At 41.5% G+C, this 25,260-nt stretch overlaps 1 protein-coding gene across 1 annotated transcript; it reads right to left on the reverse strand.

Annotated features, from left to right (window-relative positions):
• Positions 1–3,736: 3,736 nt before the first annotated feature.
• LOC135504638 (opioid growth factor receptor-like) lies at positions 3,737–20,570 on the reverse strand. The gene is made up of 7 exons (XM_064923377.1): positions 20,198–20,570; positions 15,386–15,454; positions 15,061–15,142; positions 14,895–14,973; positions 13,196–13,262; positions 6,327–6,475; positions 3,737–6,178 (listed from the first exon to the last, which is right to left on the reverse strand). Exons 1-7 carry the CDS (start codon positions 20,327–20,329, stop codon positions 5,098–5,100), a joined length of 1,659 nt encoding a protein of 552 aa, XP_064779449.1. The 5' UTR covers positions 20,330–20,570; the 3' UTR covers positions 3,737–5,097.
• Positions 20,571–25,260: the final 4,690 nt, after the last annotated feature.

A 25,260-nucleotide genomic window follows, 5' to 3' on the forward strand; every position in this document is an offset into this window, starting at 1 on the left:
ATAGGTATTATCATGTGATACGTCTTCATAAATGGTCTAAAATCAAGCTGCTTTATGTTCAAATGCGCATGGAACGAATGTGCGCATTAAGAATGAAAAAATAGACAGGATAAACCTTGTACCTAAATAAATATATATACAAAGTCTAGATGCTTGTTGTTGAAAGAATTCAAATAACAGGGTGAACTGATCGTGCGTCATTATTCAGACCGAAAAAGAAGTGGCCACATTGATAGGCTTCAGGTTATATTATATTATAAACTGGGTGGTTCAGGCACTGAATGCTGATTGAATAACAACTGTGGTATATCAGACCATATACCATGGGTTTGATAAAACATTTAATTTTACTGCAATGATTAAGTTGGTAACCAGTCTATAATAGCAATAAGGCACCCAGGGGTTTGTGGTGTATGGCAAATATACCTCAGTTAAGGGCCGTGTCCAGGCACTCTGCATTGTCGTGCAAAAGAACAGCCCTTCGCCGTGGTATATTGGCCATATAACCCCCCCCCCCCCCCCCTCACCCCTCCCTCCCTCGGGCCTTATTGCTTAATTATATTGCTTTGAATCTCCTAAACAATAAACTGAAAGAAATTAAAACAATCAAATGTATCACAAAATGTATGATGTCAAAGCTAAGCGCATGAAATAACCAACCGAGCTCTTGAGCGCAGAAATGACCCCAATTACGCACAGGCAGTGCAAAGAATTTCTAGGGTCACAAACGAATAATTTAAGTTTAATAATATAATGAATATACTTTATTTAATTTCAGACTGGACTCATAAGAGTAGGTGTTTCCAAGGGTTTCCAAGGAGCACGGCTGAATGAACAAAGGTGTCATTGTGAATAGGCCACTGATCTTCAGGCTCTGCATTCTTTAGCATCTACTCCATAACCCCTACTCCATAAACTCGCAAGTAAATTAAAAAAGTTAACTGAAAAGACAACAGTCCTTCACGGACACCTGTGGATGATTAAATAAATAAATAACCTAATTATTTCAATAACCCATTCAGAAATCTTTGAACAAATCGAAACTTAGGCTAGCTACATAGAACCTTATAAAACAAGAAAGGCACTAACGCCTATGGAAAAAATCGAAACCGTTTATATATAACCTATGTATTAAACTGTGTCAAAGGTTCATATACAAATGGACGATAGATAGCCTATATATGTCCACCTTGCAGGAAGCCTAATAATCATGGAAGGATTAGACTGACACATTTACACCCACAGCAGAACGCATAAACTATCAACGAAATGAGAACATCAGGCCAGTTGAGTGCCTACAAATTCTTCAGGCAGTTTACAATGAAGCTATGCAAACAGCAATTCCGAGCACAAGGTTGCGGATGAAAACATTAGGGATGGATAACGGGCGCACCAAAGCCACCGCTTACCTGGGCTGGAGATGATGCAAAAAGCTGGCACAGCAAGAGCAGCCCGAGAGCTGAGAATATAGACATGGCTTCCCGCTCGCCCCTCAAATCAGAATTGACGCAGAAAAAGTCGAACCCCGTTCCCAGTCCTTATTGCACGCTCTCCCCCCGGCTTCGTGACGGACCGCTCCTTCACCTTATAGCGCGCGGCTCCCGAATGGCTTTCACCTTGATTCCAGATAAACCTGCGCCTCCAGGCGAGGGGGGCAGATCGCACTGTAGAGAGGGATGAGGGGAGTTGTGAGGTGAGGAACTGATGGAGGGGGGAGCGAGGTAGAGGTGCACGACTTCGGAGCCAGTAAAAGTGGGCTGTGCTAGAACTTTCCTGCCAATCCATGGGGGCACTACTGCCCAATCCGAATCCTGAAGTTATAAAGTTGGTGAAAGCAATATGGTGAAAGCTCCACTGGTCTAAAGATGACGTGGATGGAGCTACACCATAGCTCTTTCACCCATCCAAATCATTCAGATCTACATCAAGTGCGACAGTAGAGTCGGTTTGGAATGGATGGGAGGTTAAAAAAAAAAATCTGACTTCTGGAAGGACCCTTCAATGGTCCACAACTAAGCCTCCCTTGCACCAACCTGCAACAATTTGTCAATTTCACAGGCTGGACCAAGCCTACTTTGACAATATTCACCAGGGGACATTTTAACAGTATCCATGCCGTTGTGCGACACTGCTCCTCAACTGTTAGTGTACAGTCGTGGCCAAAGGTTTTGAGAATGACACAAATATTAATTTCCACAAAGTTTGCTGCTTCAGTGTCTTTAGATATTTTTTGTCAGATGTTACTATGGAATACTGAAGTATAGTTACAAGCATTTCACAAGTGTTAAAGGCTTTTATTGACAATTACATGAAGTTGATGCAAAGAGTCAATATTTGCAGTGTCGACCCTTCTTTCTCAAGACCTCTGCAATCTGCCCTGGCATGCTGTCAATTAACTTCTGGCCCACATCCTGACTGATGGCAGCCCATTCTTGCATAATCAATGCTTGGAGTTTGTCAGAATTTGTGGGTTTTTGTTTGTCCACCCGGCTCTTGAGGATTGACCACAAGTTCTCAATGGGATTACGGTCTGGGGAGTTTCCTGGCCATGGACCCAAAATATCAATGTTTTGTTACCCGAGCTTAGCTTAGTTATCACCTTTGCCTTATAGCAAGATGCTCCATCATGCTGGAAAAGGAATTGTTCGTCACCAAACTGTTCCTGGATGGTTGGGAGAAGGTTCTCTCGGAGGATGTGTTGGTACCATTATTTATTCATGACTGTGTTCTTGTGAGCCCACTCCCTTGGCTGAGAAGCAACCCCACACATGAATGGTCTCAGGATGCTTTACTGTTGGCATGACACAGGACTGATGGTAGCGCTCACCTTGTCTTCTCCGGACAAGCTTTTTTCCCGGATGCCCCAAACAATCGGAAAGGGGATTCATAAAAAAAGACTTTACCCCAGTCCTCAGCAGTCCAATACCTGTACCTTTTGCAGAATATTAGTCTGTCCCTGATGTTTTTCCTGGAGAGAAGTGGCTTCTTTGCTGCCCTTCTTGACACCAGGCCATCCTCCAAAAGTCTTCGCCTCACTGTGCGTGCAGATGCACTCACACCTGCCTGCTGCCATTTCTGTACTGGTGGTGCCCCAATCACACAGCTGAATCAACTTTAGGAGATGGTCCTGGCGCTTGCTGGACTTTCTTGGGTGCCCTGAAGCCTTCTTCACAACAATTGAACCGCTCTCCTTGAAGATCTGATAAATGGTCAATTTAGGTGGAAATCTTACTGGCAGCAATATCCTTGCCTGTGAAGCCCTTTTTGTGCAAAGCATTGACGGCATGCCGGTTAACCATGGTTGACAAGATGAAGAACAATGATTCCAAGCACCACCCTCCTTTTGAAGCTTCCAGTCTGTTATTCGAACTCAATCAGCATGACAGAGTGATCTCCAGCCTTGTCACTCACACCTGTGTTAATGAGGGAATCACTGACATGATGTCAACTGGTCCTTTTGTGGCAAGGCTGAAATGCAGTGGAAATGTTTTGGGGGATTCAGTTCATTTGCATGGCAAGGGGGGACTCTAAATAATTGCAATTCATCTGATCACTCTTCTAAACAATTCTGGAGTATATGCAAATTGCCATCATACAAACAGAGGCAGCAGACTAAGGAAATTAATGTGTCATTCTCAAATTTTGGACACGGCTGTAGTATAGTATTCAGACAAAGGTTGGAATCTGAATAATTTAATAATTCTAGAAGGGTAAAAATTAGACAAACAAATGTAAACAACTTGCACAATCTTTATTTTATTGTCATGTAACAGGAAAGGGGTCAAGTTTGTAGGTTGCATGGACAAAGGATTTTCAAATTCCATTCATCACCCCACCAAAGTAGAGTGTATTTACAACCCTTTCACACACAATTTCAATACATGTATGATGAATATATTAATTCATTTGCTGAAAATTGTAAAATAGACATTCGTGATGAAATCTCCACAAGGGTGGAAAACAAAGCTTACCCAAACATAACCTCAGAAATGGAAGAAACGTTGACTATCTCCCACAGGGTTTTCCTGAGATTTGCAATTCAATAAATGAGTCGAAGGGGATCAGGCCTTTGGATAACCATACAATAAATTTTGAAAAAAAAAAAAAAAAAAAAGCCTCGCTGTTTGGAACATAAGAAAAACACCCACATTCTATTGATTACACTTACTATGTCATCCTTACAGCAAAGCCAAAGTAGTTCAACCAAATAGCTACATCTCATATTATTTCAAAAACTTCCAAGACAGAATACAATCAAACAGTTAAGTTTTTTTTTTTTTTTTTTTGGCAATGTCATGTATATCTCTCATTCCACAAAAAAAAGTACAAAATTCTTGAAATAAACAAATGACATTACAATCCTGTTCCCATTTCATAGAGGCTTTCAATAAAATATAATACACAATGTAGTCGCAACATTGACAGATAATACTAGATACAAAGTACATTTCAATGTGTGCAAAATTACTATTCAAACTGTATTCAGTTTTTGAACGAAGTGGTGTATTAAAAAAAGTTGCAACAAGCAGGCATCAGTTCATTGTATGAGATTGAATTCATCTTTTCAATGTTGACTGTAATTACAGACTATCCTTACATCCTCCTCAGTTCAAAGTACCCAACTTCTCTCAGTTGCAAGATCAACTATGGAGAACTGATTGCAGTCTGAATCTCCGTCACAATTTCATCAGAACAAATAAATTCAGTAATCCATACATCCTTAACAACAAGAACAAACCCACTAATGTGAACATGGAGGACAGTAGAATATAATAAGGCCTGAAAACTATATTTCTGTTAAAGTCCTGCCCAGAAACCACCTAGCGCCTTCCTCCTAGGAGCTTCCGTAGAACTCAGAATTGATGCCATTCTGAGGATTGGTGAGGTGTAAGCAATATGGCGAGAATTCCATCTAACCTACAGTATCAGACGGCAAGGATGAGCTATTACCATAGACTATACATTTTTTCTGAGCCTTTCATATCCACATGAAGTGCCTAGAGGGTAGGGTCTAGGGGTCAATTTGGGATTGGCCATAACTGTACACAATTTAACATATGTCCCTTTAGTCTGCAACTGATTCCTCCCTCCTTATATTCAGGAAGTTCCCATGTCCCTGAAGTTCCCTGAACTTGGCTGGGAGTTGGATTCCACATCCATTGGCTCCACTTCATTTTTCACCTCTTTCCCATTTGACTGGTCCTCTCCAGCCTTCTTTTTGTTCTCCCCACCCACTGGCACTGCTTTGAAATCAGACACGTCACTAAAGTCAGTCCTTGGGTGTTTTTCACCTCGTTCTGAGGAGTCCTTTTTCGGCGAATCCTTTTTGGGATCCTCAGTCTTGGCTTTGTGGGATGATGCCGCTGATGGGCTCGTCTGATGCGGGTGGTTGTCGTTGGGGACGCCTGTGCCTTTCTCCCACCCGTTGGGGCAGTTCTCTGAAGGACCGTTGCGTGTCACCACCGTGTCACCTTCCCTTTTCTTCTTAGTCGGTTGCGCAGAATTATCAGACTTCATTTCAGATGCAGCTGCCTTGACTTTAACAGAGTCCTGGACGCTGTCCTTGGCTTGACTATCCTCTTTGAGTTCTTCCTCCATACTGTGATCTCCTTTAACAGACTCAGGGTCTGGGCTGCCTGAATGGTCCATATCAAGATCATTACTGTTCCCGTTTCCCAGTGATTCTGAGTCCTCTGAGGAGATTGCTAGCCCCGAAGGATTAACAGAAAAACCCTCAGCCTGCTTATCTCCATCACTACTCAATGCTTCATCATTCAACTTGGTAGTCTCCTTCACCTCCTCCGTGACACCCTTCTCCTTCTGGGCTCCCACTGCCTCTCCCTCTCTAGCCTTGGCTCGTGAGCGGCCTTCCTCCGCTCCTTCTCCGTTCCCCTTCTCCGCCTTCTTCAGCTGTTTCTGGATCTTTCTGGGGCACCATACAAACTTTTCCTTGGGCTCAAAGTGCTGGAAAGCGTAGCGCAGAAGCTCTTTGCGCTTCTGCTTGTCACGAATGGCAAACAGGAAGTAGTCGAGCACGCTGCGCTTGACGCTGCTCAGGTTCCTTTTGACAAGCGTCTCCTCCAGGAAGAAGCGCACCAATGGGCTCTGGTAGTGCTCAAAGCCTAGCTCCCCCAGGCTCTTCAGGATGCGCGTAATGCGGAGGTTGTTGTGCATGTTCCTGAGACATAAAACACAACCAATATTTAGATGGAGGACCCCTAGTAAGTTTAAAACGCCACTGATGACAAAGAATGGTCAGTGGTTCCACATGGTTTTAAGAAATCAAATCCTGTAAAGATGACCAAGGCATAACTTCAGAAACTCACCTTTCAAGGTTGGCGAAGCGTTCTCTCCAGTTCTCGGCGCGTTTGACCTCACCTGTGTCTTTGTTGACCAGCTGGATACCATAGAACCCCAGCATGAGCTCGTAGGACTCCACCAGCCTCTTCTTGGCCTCCTCACTCTCCCTGAAGGCCTGAGGACACAGTGGGGCAAGAGCACAGAAACCATTATCGTCACCTTGATAGAGAAGCACTTCGTCTGCTCACTGGACCTAAGGGAGTCCTTTAACAAGTCACCCTATGCTTACTGTTTTTTTTTGTAACAGTATTTTTTGGAATTTCACAATTTTCACCCATATTAAGAGCGACAAAGCAAAAGAAACAGCACTCACTTATATATATATATATATATATATACACACACACCATTTTCCTCTTCCCGCTTCTCACCCCATCATTGCGTCTCTCAATACATATATTTTAAACTTACAGAAATATAAAAAAAACTCAGTTTAAACCAAGTTAGGTTTCACACCTGGAATGTACAGTATAATTCTGAAATACATAGATCACCACCATTCTAAGAGAATCCTTGCAGCATAATAGCTGATACCTCAGGTTCTAGGTAATTTAGATAAGGTTCCCATACTTTGTAGAACTGATCTGTTTTAGAATGCAATGTACATGTCAGATATTTCAGAGGCACCCATTCAAATTGGCATAATATACTATCTTTAATAGAAGGAACCTTATCACTAATCCACTGTAAAAGGGACATTTGCCCTCGCTGCAAAGGTAAGGATGTTGTAAAGCCTCCTCTTACCCACAGAAGTAACATGCCTACTAGGGAGACCCAACAGTAAAGAAACTGGGTCCAATTCTAGATCAACCCCTAGGATCTTTTTCATTTCTTGCAGAACACCAGACCAGTATCTTTGTATTTTGGTACATGACCATAAACAGTGTGTTAGGGTGCCTGTATCAGTGTTACATTTAAGACACCGAGGGGAAGAGGAAGTGGGGCTAAAAGCATGTCTGCGATTTGGGGATATATGCAATCTGTGTATTATTCTTAATTGGAACGCTCTAGTACGATTACACATAGATATTATTTTTTGCATATCTCCAAAAGTTCTCCCACATCTCTTCGTCAACTGTAACAGACAATTCTTTCTCCCACACTTGTTTCACCCTCTGTGTTGACAGCAGAAAAGGCCCTTAAAGCATCATAAAACAGACAAGACATTTTCCTTCGTGGAAAAAAAGCATTCTTTCAATGACCGACATATCAGGGTTACCAATTAAGGTGGTGTAATGTCTTACTTGCAGGAAGTGGAAAAAGCCCTGTTTTGGGAGTCGATATTTCTTGACCGTCTGCTCAAATGACAAAATCTTATCAGCAAATAAGTCATTTAGTCTGCGTATGCCCGTATTAAGCCAAAAGTGAAAGCCAGCATCTAGCAATCCTGGACCAAAATCTGGGTTGTTAAGAATTGGGGTAAGAGCAGAGGTTAGTTTGGACCTTCCAAGGAAGCGTTGAACTGACCGCCATACTTTGAGTGTGTTAAGTGTAATGGGATTATTGCAGTGATCTTCTACAGACTTGAAACCTCTGAAAAATAAAATATCCTGTAAGGGGTATTTTGAAAGAGAAGTCTCAATGTCTAACCAAATAGAGGAGTCATCGTTTGTGATCCAGTCAGAAATATAACATAGGTTGGCACACCACTGATAGAACCTAATATTGGGCGGATCCAAGCCACCCATAGAACTTGGCAGCTGCAGTATTGCCATCTTAAGTCTTGGCTTACGTAATATAAAAAGGAACTCAGCCATCCATTTACATCCTTTATTACCTTATTGGAGAATAATACTGGGATCATTTGGATTGGGTAAAGTAGTCTAGGTAAAAATGTTCATTTTCAAGAGGGATATTCTACCCAACCAAGAAATTGGGAGAGAGATTCAGCGCTCCAGATCTTGTCTTATTGTATCAAACAAGGGAACAAAATTGGCTTTGTATATTTGCTGGAATTTAGGAGTTACAAATCTACCCAGATACATAAAACCTGAGGGAGATCATTTAAAAGGGGAAGGGGGAGAGGTATTAGGTACAGAGTGAAGGTTACCAAGTGGCATAGCCTCTGATTCAGTTAAGTTAATCTTGTAGCCTGAGAATTCGCTGAATAATTAAATAATATTAATAAGAGATTTAATTGAAGTATCGGGACTAGAGATGAATATCAGGACATCAGCATACAAGCTTATTTCATGGTGAACATCACCAATGAGCAGCCCCTGTATAGCAGGCGTTATACCCTGATGGCCTCGGCCATTGGTTCCATAACGAGTGCAGAGGAGAGAAGACAAAGGACAGCCCTGTCTGGTACCTCTGTATATAGAGAAGCTATTTGACCGTAGCCCATTAGTAACGACAGCAGCCTGAGGATCATCATATAAAACTTTCACCCATTTTATAAAGTTGTCCCCTACACCAAATGTAGTTAAAGCGAAGAATAGGTAAGACCACTCCACACAATCAAATACTCTCAGCATCTAGGGAGAGCATAAGACCATCCATAGTACTTTGTTGGTAGGCTTGGTTTACATTAAGAAGCCGCCTGACATTGTTGCATGACTTACGGCACTTAACCTCTTACACCTATGGTGGCGCTATTTCATTTTTGGAAGAAAAACGTTCCCGTTTTAAACAAGATATTTTGTCACAAAAAGATGCTCGACTATGCATATAATTGCTACTGTTCGAAAGAAAACACTCTGACGTGTCCAGAAATACAAATATCTTCTCTGTGCGTGCCCTTTAACGTGAGCTTCAGGCAAAACCAAGATGACTTGGCATCCAGGAAATTACAAGGATTTTTGAGGCTCTGTCTTTCATGATCTCCTTATATGGCTGTGAACGCAAGAGGAATGAGTCTGCCCTTTCTGTCGTTTCCCCAAGGTGTCTGCAGCATTGTGACGTATTTGTAGGCAGATCATTGGAAGATTGACCATAAGAGACCACATTTACCACGTGTCCGCCCGGTGTCCTGCGCCGAAATTGGTGCGCAAAAGTCACCTGCCAGTATTTTTCCATGGGGCACAGAGAGAGAAGCAAGCTTCCACGAACTGCATGTCAATGAAGAGATATGTGAAAAAACACCTTGAGGATTGATTCCAAACAACGTTTGCCATGTTTCGGTCGATATTATGTAGTTAATCCGGAAAAAGTTTCACGTTGTAGGTGACTGCATTTCGGTTCGTTTCGGTAGCCAGGCGCAATGTAGAAAACGGAACGATTTCTCCTACACACAGACGCTTTCAGGAAACACTGCGCATCTGGTATGTGGCTGGGAGTCTCCTCATTGAAAACATCAGAAGCTCTTCAAAGGTAAATGATTTTATTTATTTGGTTATCTGGCTTTTGTGAAAATGTTGCGTGCTACATGCTACACAAAATGCTATGCTAGCTTAGCATACTCTTACACAAATTAGTCAATTTCTATGGTTCAAAAGCATATTTTGAAAATCTGAGATGACAGTGTTGTTAAGAAAAGGCTAAGCTTGAGAGCAAACGCATTATTTTAATTTTATTTGCGATTTTCAGAAATCGTTAACGTTGCGTTATGCTAATGAGCCTGAGGCTTAGTCACAATCCCGGATCCGGGATGGGGAGTTTCAAGAGTTAATGAAGCCAGTTTGGTCTCCTTTCACAATTAGTGGCAGTGAGTCCTCTAATCTTGTGGCTAGAATTTTAGAAAGCAATTTTCTATCCACATTCAGAAGGGAAATTGGTCTGTATGAGGAACAAGACTCTGGACATTTTCCCCTTTTGAGAAGCAGTGATATGTTGGCTTCTCTCAGCATTTGAGGGAGCTGGTCATTTGAAAATGAGTGGTTACACATATCACGCAATGGCTCAAGGATCAGGCCATGGAACTCTTTATAGAACTTACTACAAAACCCGTCTGGTCCGAGGGCCTTAACATTCTTCAAATTCTTAATTGCGAACATTATCTCTTCCTCGGTAATAGGGGCATTAAGGAGAGACCTCTGAGCTCCCTACTATCTCCGAAGAACAATCTTAGAAAATAAGTTCTCCAATAATTTGGGTGCATCATCTGGCAGTTCGGAGGCATAAAGGTTTGCATAAAATTTCTTAAGAGTCATTTATCAATTTATTTTCATATAATTGATTGCCATCAGAATCAGTAAGTGGCAGTTGACAGTCAGCTCTCTTTTTAGCTAGGTATGCCAAGTACTTTCCAGGCTTATCACCATGTTCATATAGCTTTCGCCTGACAAATCTAATTTTCTTTACAGCGTCCTGTGTTAGGAGTCCAACGTTGATCTAAGTACTAATATTTCCTTTAATAGGACAGGAGTGGGAGTTAATGTAGTCCTTCTCTTTAGTTCCTAATTCACCCTCTAACGTGTTTTGCTTTACACGCTTTCTGTCTCTTAGTGGCTGTGTATGACATGAATCAGACCCCTTGCGTACGCTTTACAGGTTTCCCAAAGGAGCAAGGAAGAAAAATGCTTTAAAATCTATAATAAAATATGTGAATGTATGGTCTTTAACAACGGTTATAGTAGACCTCTATGTCCAGGATCACCTCTGCATGATCAGATATGACTATGCTTCCGATCCTAGCGGATAAAAACAGACTGCAAAGACATCCTGGGCATAAAAAAGTAATATATTCTAGTCGGACATCCATGAGGTGCTGAGAGAAAAAGTGAACTCTGTTGGAGGGATGAAAAGTTCTCCAAACATCAGCATACCCCAGATCATCACAAATAGCTTTAAGTGACTTAGCTTGAGGAGAGAGTGAAGCTATACCACTGGGAAACTTATCAATGAGGGGGTTCAACAAACAATTAAAATCTCCAACCACTGCAGTGTCAGAGTTAAATTCTGAAAAGTCTAGAAATACCTTAGTGAGAAAATCAGGGGGGGGGGGGGGGGTAAATATTAATTTTGGAAATGTTCTGCCCTTGTAAAGTACCTTTAATTGTAACAAAGCGACCAAATTTATCTTTCACACAATTCAAGACCTTAAGTGGTAAGTTCTTTTTCCCAAGAATTGCTACACCTCTACCTCTGGATGTAAATGATGAGAAAAACACTTGACCAAACCACCCTTGTTGTAATTTCAGATGCTCCTTATCATCCAAATTAGTTTCTTGCGATATCAATATTTTCTTTTTTCAAAAAAAGACAGTACCTTCTTTTTAATGGGATTATGGCTCCCTCTAATGTTCCATGTGCATAGTCTTACCTGCCATTGCACTTTGACCATTCAATATCCAGACTGAATCCTACTGTAAAAGTGGGGTGGTACCTTTTTCCATGTGTTGAACTCTATCTCACCGAGCATAAACAAACAATATGAACCCTGAACTCGAACTATACTAAACCCCAAAATTAAACATGTAAAAGATCCAAAAAGGGGGTTTTCCCACTAGCTAACATGCAGGGGATTTCAACTTTCCAATGTAGACTCTTAAGTCCGCATTGCCACTCAATAGCCTCATCTTTTTTTTATATATATATATATATAGAAATGAAAATCAATAGAATAAGATAAGAGGCTCTTCCATCCTAAAACCAAGCCTGGGCACCAACATGGATTCACACATCTCAGCCTGACCGATAGCGGCAGTTCCTTTAGCAAGAAAAATAATAAAGATACAAATATTACTGAACCAGAGCACGTGAGAACTCACCACTGTTTCATGATCAGATTCAAATAAAAAGTTATCCAATGCTGCGGAGGTGCAGCTTAAAGTTATTTACCCGAGAGAGAGTCAATAAACTCAGCAGCCTCTTCAGGTGTGAAGAGTTTAGGCGATCCATTCGCCATAATATTCACGTGGCCGGGTACAGCAGTGCGTAGTCCATCTTCATTCCTGAGTCGAGCCTTCGCCTCAAAACGCTTTGAGTCTTCGTACAACCGCTGTGGAATAATCATTGAAGAATGAGACTTTTGGACCTTTACGTTGACTACCTTCAGAGCCGATGTTTCTAGCAGCATCCATGACACGCTGCTTGTTGGTGAAGTTGTGGAACTTTATAACCACCGTGGGCGCTGGTTGGGACTGGGTATTGGTGCTTGAGAGCATTGTGCTCTGTCCAGCTTCACACGACCAGCCTTAGTGTCCATTTGTAGGTAGCCAGGGATCCATTACATTTTTTACTGAACGTGTCCCTTCAGAATTTTCCGGGAGTCCCACAACATGAATATTGCATCTGCGTCCTCGATTATCCAAGTCGTCAATGTGCTCTGCCATTTTGCACACCTGTTTCTCAAGTGCTTTTATCTTAGTGTCCATAGACGCAGTTGAAGTTTCCACTGTAGCAATTCTTCCTTCCGCCTCATCAACACGTTTGACAACCCTCTGTAGTTCAGCCTGCTATTGCTTCCAAGACCTTTCTTATCTTAACATCGATCACTTTAGTAATGTTATCAGTCATCTTTTGAATCACCAGGTCCATTGTGCTTGGATCCGCAATGGTGTTCGCTTTGCTAACATTAGTTAGCTCCTCCTACACATCTACAAGGATGGTGGTTTTGGTCGAGTTCTTAGTAGTTCTGTTGGGCATGTTGTCGGAGATTTTTGAGAAATAGCCGTCAAGACTCGTTGTAGGATAACTTATTTAGCCAATTCTACCACTTTTTCAAGCTATGAGAATAATGTAAAAAATATAAATTTTAGAATGCCACGGGAGCTCGCTGAAACAGTGTTCTCTCTACGGCGCCATTTTGTCCCCCTATGCTTACTGTTACATTCAACAGTAACTCATTTTATGAAAAGGGCATTTCACAGTGCTTTATTGTACCCCTTAACCCCAATTGCAGGTCAGTGCTCCTAATACATCACAATGATCAAGCAAAATGTGAACCACTCACCAGGATCTCCTTCTTGGTGAGCTCAGAGGCCATGTAGTTCACTCCTGGTTCCCGCAGTGGAAACAACCTGAGAGCAACAGTGGATTATAACTTTAGATGGCTTGATATCAATAATAGCACAGTGGAATCACTTCAATAATGTTTCAATCGTGTTTTGAGATAGCTTTCCTGTTGATATTTTACTGCTCCGTGCCCCGACCAAGTGACAAAATGTTAGTGATTGACAGTTTATTGCAACAGAATGTAAACGCCATCCAAGTTTACGACACTTGAGATTCGATTACTGTACTGTTATCATTGTGAGTCGGGCAAATTATAGGCCTAGTCATAAAGTAATATAGAATAATACTACATTATAATGGTATAACCAGCATTTTCACTTTGGATGAATTACGTGCCCATAGTGAACTGCATCCTACTCTGTCCTAGATGCTAATATATGCATATTATTATTATGGTTGGATAGAAAACACTGAAGTTTCTAAAACTGTTTGAATTATGTCTGAGTATAACAGAACTCATAGGGCAGGCAAACTTCCAAATAGGAAGTGGAAATTCTAGGGCTGGTCGAATGTCAAGTCATCGGCTATCCACATCCAAACAAGATATGGATCTGTTCGCACCTCCAACGCCTTCCATGTCAACAGTCAGTAGAACTTAGAATGAAGCCTCTAATGTGATGTGGGGCTTGATGGGACGGGAATGAGTTAGTGGACTAGCGCAAATTACTGTTGATATTGCCTGCGTTCCATGACTCTGCAGACAAAAACGAATGCTCCGGGTTGGAACATTATTGGATATATATATGATAACATCCTGAAGATTGATTCTCTACTTAGTTTGACCAGTTTATTCGACCTGGAATATAACTTTGAAGTTTGTCTGAGTTCGCCTGGACCAGCACAAGCTTTTGGACATGTGAGCTAAATGTGCTAGCAAAAGCAGCTAATTGGACACTAGTAATGGACATTATGGAACAAAACAACGATTTGTGGAACTAGGACTCCTTGCACTGCATTCTGAAGAAAGATCAAAGGGAAGGGAATATTTATGATGTAATTTTGTATTTCTGTTGACTCCAACATGGCGGAGAAATGTTGTTTACCTCTGAGCGCTGTCTCATATTGCATGGTATGCTTTTTCCGTAACGTTTAAAAAAAAAAAAAATCTGACACAGCGGTTGCATTAATTATATGTAAAACATATATCTTTCGTCAAAGTTTATGATGAGTATTTCTGTTATCTGGCGTAGCTCTCTGTAATTACTCTGGATATTTTGGAGGCATTTCTGAACATGGCGTCAATGTAAGCCGAGATTTGTGGATATAAATATGCATATTATCGAACAAAACATAAATGTATTGTGTAACAATGTCATATGAGTGTCATCGGATGAAGATTATCAAAGGTTAGTGATGAATTTTCTCCAATTCTGCTTTTGTGGCCATCTTTGGCTGGGAAAAATGGCTGTTTTTTTTGGATTTGGTGGTGATCTAACATGAATATATGTTATGTTTTCGCTGTAAAACATTTTTTATATATATATTTTTAAAATCGGACACGATGGGTAGATTAACAAGATGTTTACCTTTCATTTGCTGTATTGGACTTGTCAGTGTGAAAGTAAAATATTTCTAAAATTTTTACGAATATCCTGCGCAGCCCATAACAGAACCGGAGCATTTAGGATCATACGTACCACTGAATGTAGGAGTGAACTCTCTCCAGCCTCTTATAGTCCGTCTTCCATTCTTTATGAAAGGATTCTATTAAAATGTCTAAACAAAGATATAGAGCATTACATACACCATTTCGCACATTTTCCAGTCACTGAAAACGGCTTGGAAGAATAGCAAATGACCTACCATCAGGGGAGGAGGGGTATTCGTTGAGATAGAATTTTAAATTGAACATTCTCTCTTCTGAGCATTCGTCGTCTGTTAGATTCTGTGAAGACACGCAGACAAGCAGCACAGTCAGATGTCTAGATGACGTCTCATGACGATGACAAGATAAAAACAGATGACCTGTGTAGGGGCTGGAGTTTTACCTGGTCAGGAGAAAAAAGTGGGTTCTGGTAAGACCAGGATAGCCTAGGCTTATTAAGACCCAACATTTTTCCTGACAAATTCACATGGACAAAAACTCCTGGCCCTATTCATGTGTAATAACAAGAGCCTTCAGACTTACAGGATATCCTTTTCTGTAGTTCTGCATGTCCTTGGCAGCCCTCATGTTCCTGGAGAACGTGTTTGACCACTGTGAAAGATATGGTACAGCAATATTGGATGAACCATTTGGCAGAAATACATTTAAAAGGGCATTATTCATTTTCTTTTGGGTACCTAAAATGATTTCGACCTGGGTGTAAGTCAGTGGAACTGAAGAGGATACGGGTACCAGACCATAGCTGTAGTTTCACCCCATAGTTTCCTTGTTTGTAAAGTTCCATGGGTGATTTGGTGCAGTGCTAATTTCATCAACAAAAATGGTGACGAAAATACCAAATACTACTTAAATCCCCTAAAATAGGGGACTATGTACAAAAAGTGCTGAAATGGTTCACCCGATATGGATGAAAATGTCCTCAAATGAAAGCTGATGGTCTGCCCTTTCACCCCATAGTGTTTCCTCTGCGTTCATTTGTGGTGCTGCACGACGGCAGAATCACTGCCGTCACATCAAAAGAAACATCCTATTCCTACGAAACATGGTTTCAATAAAGTTCTGTAAAGCACATTCCCTTTTCTTGGTAAATTGATAATCTGTCTGGGTTCACAGTTCTGAAGGTTATTTAGCTCTGTGAGCCGTGGCAGACAGCCTGCAACTCAAGAACCACAGCGCGCCAGTGACCATTGCGCGAGTGACAAGTGCCCGATACAGACGCCCTGCGGTACAAAACACAATTCACTTGAATCACTTTAGAATGCACCTGTGCGAGAAATGGCACGACAGTGACCAGTGCGCGAGTGACCAGTGTGGATACGTTAGCCAACTAGCTATGTAGCTAAACAAATTCCACAAATTAACTTCCGCCTTCACCCTTATGTAGTCCTAACATTCTGTATATTCCCCTTGTCCTAAGTTTTTATTTTTTAAAAGACCCTCCTTCACTAAACCCTTAAAATAAAGCAGCTTAATTGAATTGTAAACCGCAAATCTATTTTGCATGAAGAAACAACCGGTCATTCATCACAAACTTTGAATATCTGGGTTTTCCCTCTTCACAATGCAGAAAGACTGCATTTAAAAATCAGTGGACACTACTCATTTTTATTACAATACACCGGTCATAATTTCTTTCTTAACTAGAGGTTTGTTATTGCTAAAAGTACAGTATAGTTGTAAACAACTCTATATTAGCAAGAGAACACTTGTATAGCCTAAGAAATTAGCAGAAATGTGTAGAAAGTAGTTTTGAATGCAGGTTATTGAAGGGAAACAATAGTCTTGAAAATATTATGTTGCCAAAAAAGTTCACATACATACATACATACATACATACATATATAACACACACTGTACAATGAGAAATTCAACTACAAAATAATAATCTTCTCTCATTTAAAAAAAACCATTGCCCCCACCCCAAGGTGTATAAACAAGAATACAATAGATACAAAACAAAAACAACAAATCAAGCAACTCTAATTAGCACATGTAGGACTGTACGCAAGTGTGTGCATGGACTTTGCAGATGCATCTCACATGTGCAGCACATATTTTTTTTAACAGTCCTTTATTGGCATCTCCTCCTCTTGCATGCCCCAGCTGCAGCCTCAGGTGTATCAGGACAAGATTCAGCCCCCTGAACAGCTTTCACAAGCACTGCCGTGCAGGGGAGGCACTCCCTTTGAATGTGTGGGGTTACTAGTGCCTTTCTCAACTTCTCCAGTAACACCCCTCCTCTTGTTCCACTTATCAAGGTAGGGTTGATCTTGTGCCATATTACAAAGGCATTGTATGAGAACACGTCAATGATGTTATGGAAGATGACCAGGGGCCAGCTCTATATGTACGTTCTAAATCACCATGTCCAGGTTGTCCATGCCATCTTTGTTGTGGTTGTAGTCCAGGATGATGGCTGGCTTCCAGTCCTCACGATCACGGATCTCAGCCATTTTGTGCAGTGTGCTCGGGAAGATCACATTCTTGTTCCTCTTTGGGAGGTAAGAAACTAGATTGGTGGTGGGGGAGAAGGCAAACTTTGATGAGAAGGCCTCTCTCCCCCTTATCGCGAGGAGTGAAGAGGGGAGTTCAGGCTTGTTCTTTCAAACTGTGCCAACCATGGAGATCTTCCTCTTCAGGAGCTGCTGGCTGAGATCAAATCAGTAGCATACAATCTCAATCTCTCATTGTGTGAATGTCTCTGATTTTTGTGGTGCATAAGTGATTTTATAACTGCCGGGTCAAAAATGACCCTAAGACAATCTACATACCCTGGTGGTGTACAGCTTTCATGGAAATATGAACAAAGATGTTTAGCTTTTTCTAATGCTGGGGTCACTATAGGAAAAGGTCATCAAATTTCAAGTTTAAAAAATATAATTTAGGGGGTTCTCTCTGCTGTTAATTAAACATAATAGTGGGTCATTTTTTTTACCGTTAAGACAACACAAGGATTAATACACTTGAGCCAATCAGTTGTGTTGTGACAAGGTAGGGGGGTATATAGAAGATAACTATTTGGTAAAATACCAAGTCCATTTTATGGCAAGAACAGCTCAAATAAGCAAAGAGAAACAGTCCATCAAGACATGAAGGTCAGTCAATACGGAAAATTAAGAACTTTGAAAAAGTTTAAGTGCAGCCGCAAAAACCATCAAGCGCTATAATGAAACCGGATCTCATGACCGCCACAGGAATGGAAGACCCAGATTTACCTCTGCTGCAGAGGATAAGTTAATTCGAGTTACCAGCCTCAGAAATTTTAGCCCAAATAACTGCTTCAGAGTTCAAGCAACAGATCTCAACATCAACTGTTCAGAGGAGACTGTGAATCAGACCTTCATGGTCAAATTTCCCCAAAGAAACCACACCAATAAGAGTCCAAATTGGAGATTTTTGGTTCCAACCGCCGTGTCTTTGTGAGACACGGCGTGGGTGAACGGATTATCTCCGCATGTGTATTTCCCACCGTAAAGCATGGAGGTGGTGTTATGGTGCTTTACGGGTGACAGATTTATTTCAAATTCAAGGCACACTTAACCAGCATGGCTACCACGTCGCTGCAGAATGCTACCCCATATTCCTTCTGGGTTGGGCTTAGTGGGACTATCATTTACTTTTCAACAGGACAATGACCCAACACACCGCCAGGCTGTGTACAGCTATTTATTTGACCAAGGAGAGTGGTGGAGTGCTGAATCAGATGACCTGGCATCCACAATCCCCCAACCTGAAGCAAATTGAGATGGTTTGGAATGAGTCCGACCGCAGAGTGAAGGAGAAGCAACCAACAAGTGACCAGCATGTGGGAACACCTTCAAGACTGTTGGAAAAACATTCCATGTGCAGGTGGTTGAGAGAATGCCAAGCATGTGCAAAGCTGTCAAGGCAAAGGGTGGCTATTTGAAGAATCACAGTTTGATTTGTTTTACACTTTGTCTTACTATATCATTCCATAGTTCGCCTTCACTATTATTCTACAATGTAGAAAATGTAAAAATAAAAAAACGTTCGACAAGTATATAAAATTATACTTGTTTACTTGACTTTTATACTTTATAAATTGACTCCAATTAATTTACCGTAGCAACTTTGCCACCCGCAGTAGGCAAGTAAAGCAGTTGTCAATCCATCACTTCTGTTTGGCTGTGCCCATAGCAACATTCTAAAATTAGATGGATAAGAACTCCCCAGTGTTCTGCCACCAACTTGCCCACATCGTGCTCGTGCTGCAATGTCTGCAAACACAAAGCTAGCTCGTGCTTGGCTCTGCTCACTATGATTCATTTACTCTCAATGGAACCGACAGGCTGTGGTCTATCTTCAGTTAGTCAAAAAAAAGCTTTGCTGGAGTTAGTTGCTTACCAAGAAGACAATGCCTGTTCCTGAGTGGCCTAGTTACAGTTTTGACTTAACTCAAATCTATGGCAAGACTTGAAATGGCAGTCTAGCAATGAATAACAACCAACTTGACATAGCTCGAATATTTAATTTTTAAGGATAATGTGCAAATATCGTACATTCCAGGTGTGCAAAGCTCTTAGATACTTACCCAGAGAAAGACTCAAACAGCTGTAATTGGTGCCAAATGTCATTCAAAATGTAGGCCCATTGACTCGGGGGTCGAATACTTACGTAATAAATAGTTTTATTTATCGTAAATGTTTTCCAAATGTTAACATTTTTTAATCCAATTTGACATAGTATTGTATAGATTGTTGACAAAAGTATAATTAAATCCATATTTAGTAGTTTTATAGGGCCTAACTGTTTGTTGGCACCGTTTGTCACAGTTATAGTCCATCGTATGTACTGTTTAATCTTGCGTAGTAGTGGCTTCGCTGGCATGCATCTAAAAATATATAAAAATTGCTGAGTTTGCCCCACCAAGATGTACATGCTAAAATCGCCACTGCAGGCTATAATGCAATGACTAGCTCAAGACAAAGTGGGGATGAAAAGCTAACGTTACATCTAGCTAACGGAACGTTAGCATGCTAAAGGCTAGATAAAGCGCTAACGTTAGTTAGCATAGTAGCTAGCTAGCTTTGTAACCCAAAACTAAACGAGGCATTATAAATGAAACTCGTTAAATATAAATGATAGTTTTAATTGAGTTGGTAACTATTACATTCTCCTGCAAACAATATTCCAAATTTGGAGGTAACGGTAGGTCGCAAGGCTTCCATTAGTTGAACAGTTGCTAACGTTAGCTAGCAAGCTAACGTGTGCTAGTAGTGGCCTAATGCTAACATTAGTTTTCGCGTACTCGTTCGCCGTGTTAACGCCGATATTTGTATAGTTGGTTACACAAGATAAAAAAATGCAACGTACTAAACCAGATGTCCATGATTTAGTTTTGTCCTGGCTTGAGCGACGCGTTTGGTTCTCTCCAGGATCGTCTCCATCACTCTCGGTGTCCCACGTCGAATCATACACGCACACTAAATCGTCCTGCTCCATCATTTAACACACAATGTCACAATGTGGGCTTGAGAAAGACCAAAAGCTAAATTTGCTAGCCAAGATAATTACACATGAGTTGAACTTCCAGGCCTAAATTCGATGACTACCACGACCGACCAACCATCCCTCCTCCCGGTCAGCAAAATCCATCGTCGCGATTCGTGGTACCAGTACGGGTTCGACAAACATGAGTGACAGGGTGAAATGGTCTGCAGTCAATGCATGTCTGTCTGCTGGCTGGGCAGCCTCTTCTTCTGTGGCTTTTATGGCGGACTTACAACCCCAAAATGTGTATTGCTGCCCCCTACTGGACGGGTTGAAACCAAAAGAAGGTACAAATAAAATCCATACGTGATAGGGAAACTAACTTAATCCACCCAAATTAAAATAGTACTCTGACAAACCAAAACTCCCACTTCTTCCTTCTTTCAATTCTTCATATCTCCCTTCTCAGGCTCTAGGGCCTGAGAGGGTGGTACGGCTTTAGGGCCTGAGAGGGTGGTGCGGCTTGTGGCAATATTCCATGTAACTCCTTCGCCGAGAAATCTTTCAGCCCCAGGAACCGCTCTGCCGCTTCCACAATGATTTCTATCTTCCTGGACCTTCTCTCCACCTTGGCAGTGGCATTTATCACCATATGTATAAAGGCCACAAAGTCCACCTTCTTAACCTTTAAAATGTCAGGATCCTGATGGTGAAAGGCAACCGCTGCAGCCTGCAGTGAAGGCCTATCCACCACCATGGACTCTTCAAGTGCACCATTCAAACCACCAACCTTTTAAACAGCTGCTGCATATGATATGTTCTGGATAGCCCTGACTTTGGCCACCTCATTTTCTTTTACCCTTATGTGGCATTCGAAAGACAAGGCTTCATGATTGTCACCACAATTGCAACATGCCACATTTCCATCACTTTTATAACATAATATGATCTTTTCCACAACTTGGACATCTCAACTTCTCCTTTCTGCAAAAAGACTTGAAACATGACCAAAAGCTTTACAATTATCACACTGCATTGGTCTTGGGATAAATGCTCTGACTCTGTAGTTAATACACCCTAACTGACTCCATATCAAAAAATAAAAGAACAGACTCTTCACTTTTTCTTCATTCACCACACGATTCATCCGACAATGCATCAATCACTCCAGGAGTATTTTTCATCTCTTCAACATCTACTTCCCACAAGACTCCAGATATAGCCCCCTTGAGAGGTGCCCTGTTTCTGAGAGACACACACACGACATTTCAAACTTATCAAATCGGGTGAGACGCAACACACGTTTCTTCTGATCCTCGGAAGTACAAAAAAATCGAAACCAGCCCGCCTCTCATGATCCTCACAGCCTTCACTCTATCCAGCACTCTCTCCATCAGTTAGGATATCTCAAATGGATTCCTCAAGATTGGTAATTCAATCAGCTGCTCCTCAATTACAAACTGTACTCCTACAAGATACGAAGTAACGTTCCCATCACTGTATTCTACTTTGCTCCGTTTTCCTTTCTTATGGACAATATTCCAATTCTCCTTGATTCTACCGCCATTAGATTCAGAAACCACTTCATCATCCGCCTCCGCCATCTTTCCCCTCAAGCACCTCCTGGCTGAGCAGCTGATGACAGGGTTGACAGATCAAACAAAATGTCTTGCCCATGAATACTGAAAACCACCACAAAAGGCCTGAAACTAGCCAAGCAAATTTTTCCTACAGCAAGAAAGGACTTGCCACATTTATACAATATACCCTTTTTCCATAACGTCATCGAGCCAATTAAGAAGGAATATCGACGTAACTTGTAACGATGCTAGAAGCAAAATGTAGTTTTCATCAAAATATTAATTATTGCAAGCTATGGAGTGACATAATAAAGGAATTTGAATATGTCTCAAGATAAACTATAATTTGTTTTTATTAAACTTGACAGATCATTTTCCATAATTTTCCTTGTTTGACTGCTATGATTAAGCAGTAAAGCAGGAGTGGGTATGGTAAAGTGCATTCGGAAACTATTGTTACAGCTGTCATGACGTTGGCCTGTGGGTAAGGTTTATGACCCCCCCATAATTTATTATAAATACCTTTCTCCCCTCTCTCTCTTAACTCTACTGAAGGACTCTTGAATAGCCTTTGTTAAACATAGAGAGTCTGGGAACATCAAACAAGTGGGGGGAAAGGAACCATATTTTGTTAATAGAACCAGTTGAAAATATGCATTGGTACTTAATGAATATGATGTCAGTTCGGTTGTCATCTGAGACATTATGACTGATGACAGGATGACATAAACCGTATCTGGGAAAGTCTACACATTCTAGTTATCAGATTCACATGGAATTGTTGTGCAATTTAAACGTTTCAATATGACACTATTTGTGAAAAGATTAAACGTAATTTTAGCTTCCAAATGAGAGATTTGGGTTTTCATAAAGTTAGAGCTCTGCTCAATCAGTGGCCCGCCCCAGTGAAGAGACATGGGTTATAAACTATGAAACACACCCTTCTCTCCCTCCACTATATAAGCCCTTGACAAAAATGTAACTATCTGTTCCGAGGACGATAGGATGACGGTCCATACGTTGAAAAGGACTAACATGTCAACTACAGAACTAAGCCAATCTCAGCATGAGCTTTGGTTGTGAATGGTATAAACTTTGAACTCTTACTCACTAAAAAGTGAGACATCCTAGCCGTTGAGTTAGCAACAGCAGCTGTAAACGTGGGCTAGGAAAGGACGGACGACCTATGCTGTCTACCACACAACGACATTACTACAAAGTATCCAGTTTACCACCAGAGTCAAATATTTATGGCATTTTCCTTTTCCAAATGGGCGGTAATTTAGAATGCATAAGATACTGTATTTCCGATAGCAGAGCTTCTCCCTTTGTTCTTCAGTCTTCCCGCTCTTTCACTCAAACCCAACCCCCTTTTATTTGTGTAACCAGAAATTATGACAGCTCCGTCCCCCGGGGACGTTTTCTGTATGACATAATTTGCATTTTGTGTATATGTAATCCTGTGTGATTAGTTAGGTATTTAGTAAATAAAAAACAAACAATTTTGCATTGTTGATTCAACTTGTTAGCCAGGGTTCGTGAAGATAACCAAGAATTCTATGATGTTCAGATGAGACTGAAATAAGGTGACGATTAATATTGACTGCTATTTATGTAAAATATTACTAGGTCTTTCAGAGTTTATTCGGAAGATAACAGCTCTATAAACACTCTTTCGTGGTGCCCCGACTTTCTAGTTAATTACATTTACATGATTAGCTCAATCAGGTCATGTTAATTACAGAGAAAGGATTTTATAGAATAGCATGTCATATCACTTAGTCTGGCATAGCCAAAGACAACACAGACTTATTCTAAAAGTCATTTTGTAATGGTTTTCTTGTGGGGAAAGAGAGGCGGACCAAAATGCAGCGTGGTTAGTTTTGTGCATCCTTAATAAAGATGAAAGTACTACAATCTACAAAACAAGAAATGTGAAAAAACCAAAACAGTCCTATCTGGTGCCACAAACACAAAGACAGGAACAATCACCCACAAAACCCAACACAAAACAGGCTACCTAAATATGGTTCCCATTTAGAGACAATGACTAACACCTGCCTCTGATTGAGAACCATATCAGGCCTAACATAGAAATGGACAAACCAGACACACAACATAGAATGCCCACCCAGCTCACGTCCTGACCAACACTAAAACAAGGAAAACACACACGAACGATGGTCAGAACGTGACACATTTAAAAAAAATCCCTCATCAATCTACACACAATACCCCATAATGACAAAGGAAAACATTGCAACTGGGTGGTTCTAGCCCTGAATGCTGATTGGCTGACAGCCGTGGTATATCAGACCGTATACCACAGGTATGACAAAATATTTATTTTTACTGCTCTAATTACATTGGTAACCAGATTATAATAGCAATAAGGGACCTCATGGGTTTGTGGAATATGGCCAATATACCATGTCTAAGGACTGTATCCAGGCATAAGAAAATGTATTGTGCATAAGAACAGCCCTTAGCCTTTTTACATTTACATTTAAGTCATTTGGCAGACACTCTTATCCAGAGCGACTTACAAATTGGTGAATTCACCTTATGACATCCAGTGGAACAGCCACTTTACAATAGTGCATCTAAATCATTTAAGGGGGGGGGGGGGGTGAGAAGGATTACTTTATCCTATCCTAGGTATTCCTTAAAGAGGTGGGGTTTCAGGTGTCTCCGGGAAGGTGGTGATTGACTCCGCTGTCCTGGCGTCGTGAGGGAGTTTGTTCCACCATTGGGGGGCCAGAGCAGCGAACAGTTTTGACTGGGCTGAGCGGGAACTGTACTTCCTCAGTGGTAGGGAGGCGAGCAGGCCAGAGGTGGATGAACGCAGTGTCCTTGTTTGGGTGTAGGGCCTGATCAGAGCCTGGAGGTACTGCGGTGCCGTTCCCCTCACAGCTCCGTAGGCAAGCACCATGGTCTTGTAGCGGATGCGAGCTTCAACTGGAAGCCAGTGGAGAGAGCGGAGGAGCGGGGTGACGTGAGAGAACTTGGGAAGGTTGAACACCAGACGGGCTGCGGCGTTCTGGATGAGTTGTAGGGGTTTAATGGCACAGGCAGGGAGCCCAGCCAACAGCGAGTTGCAGTAATCCAGACGGGAGATGACAAGTGCCTGGATTAGGACCTGCGCCGCTTCCTGTGTGAGGCAGGGTCGTACTCTGCGGATGTTGTAGAGCATGAACCTACAGGAACGGGCCACCGCCTTGATGTTAGTTGAGAACGACAGGGTGTTGTCCAGGATCACGCCAAGGTTCTTAGCGCTCTGGGAGGAGGACACAATGGAGTTGTCAACCGTGATGGCGAGATCATGGAACGGGCAGTCCTTCCCCGGGAGGAAGAGCAGCTCCGTCT

This window comes from Oncorhynchus masou, chromosome 18 (assembly GCF_036934945.1).
Source record: "Oncorhynchus masou masou isolate Uvic2021 chromosome 18, UVic_Omas_1.1, whole genome shotgun sequence".
In the NCBI taxonomy this organism is placed as follows: Eukaryota; Metazoa; Chordata; class Actinopteri; order Salmoniformes; family Salmonidae; genus Oncorhynchus; species Oncorhynchus masou.

Coding starts and splice junctions, on each gene's coding strand:
- LOC135504638 (XM_064923377.1), bottom strand. CDS start 20,329: ATGATGGAGCAGGACGATTTAGTGTGCGTGTATGATTCGACGTGGGAC. Junction 13,263..14,894: donor GTTCACTCCTACATTCAGTG/GTACGTATGATC, acceptor TGTTGCTCTCAG/GTTGTTTCCACTGCGGGAAC. Junction 6,179..6,326: donor CGCTTCGCCAACCTTGAAAG/GTGAGTTTCTGA, acceptor TTTATGTCTCAG/GAACATGCACAACAACCTCC.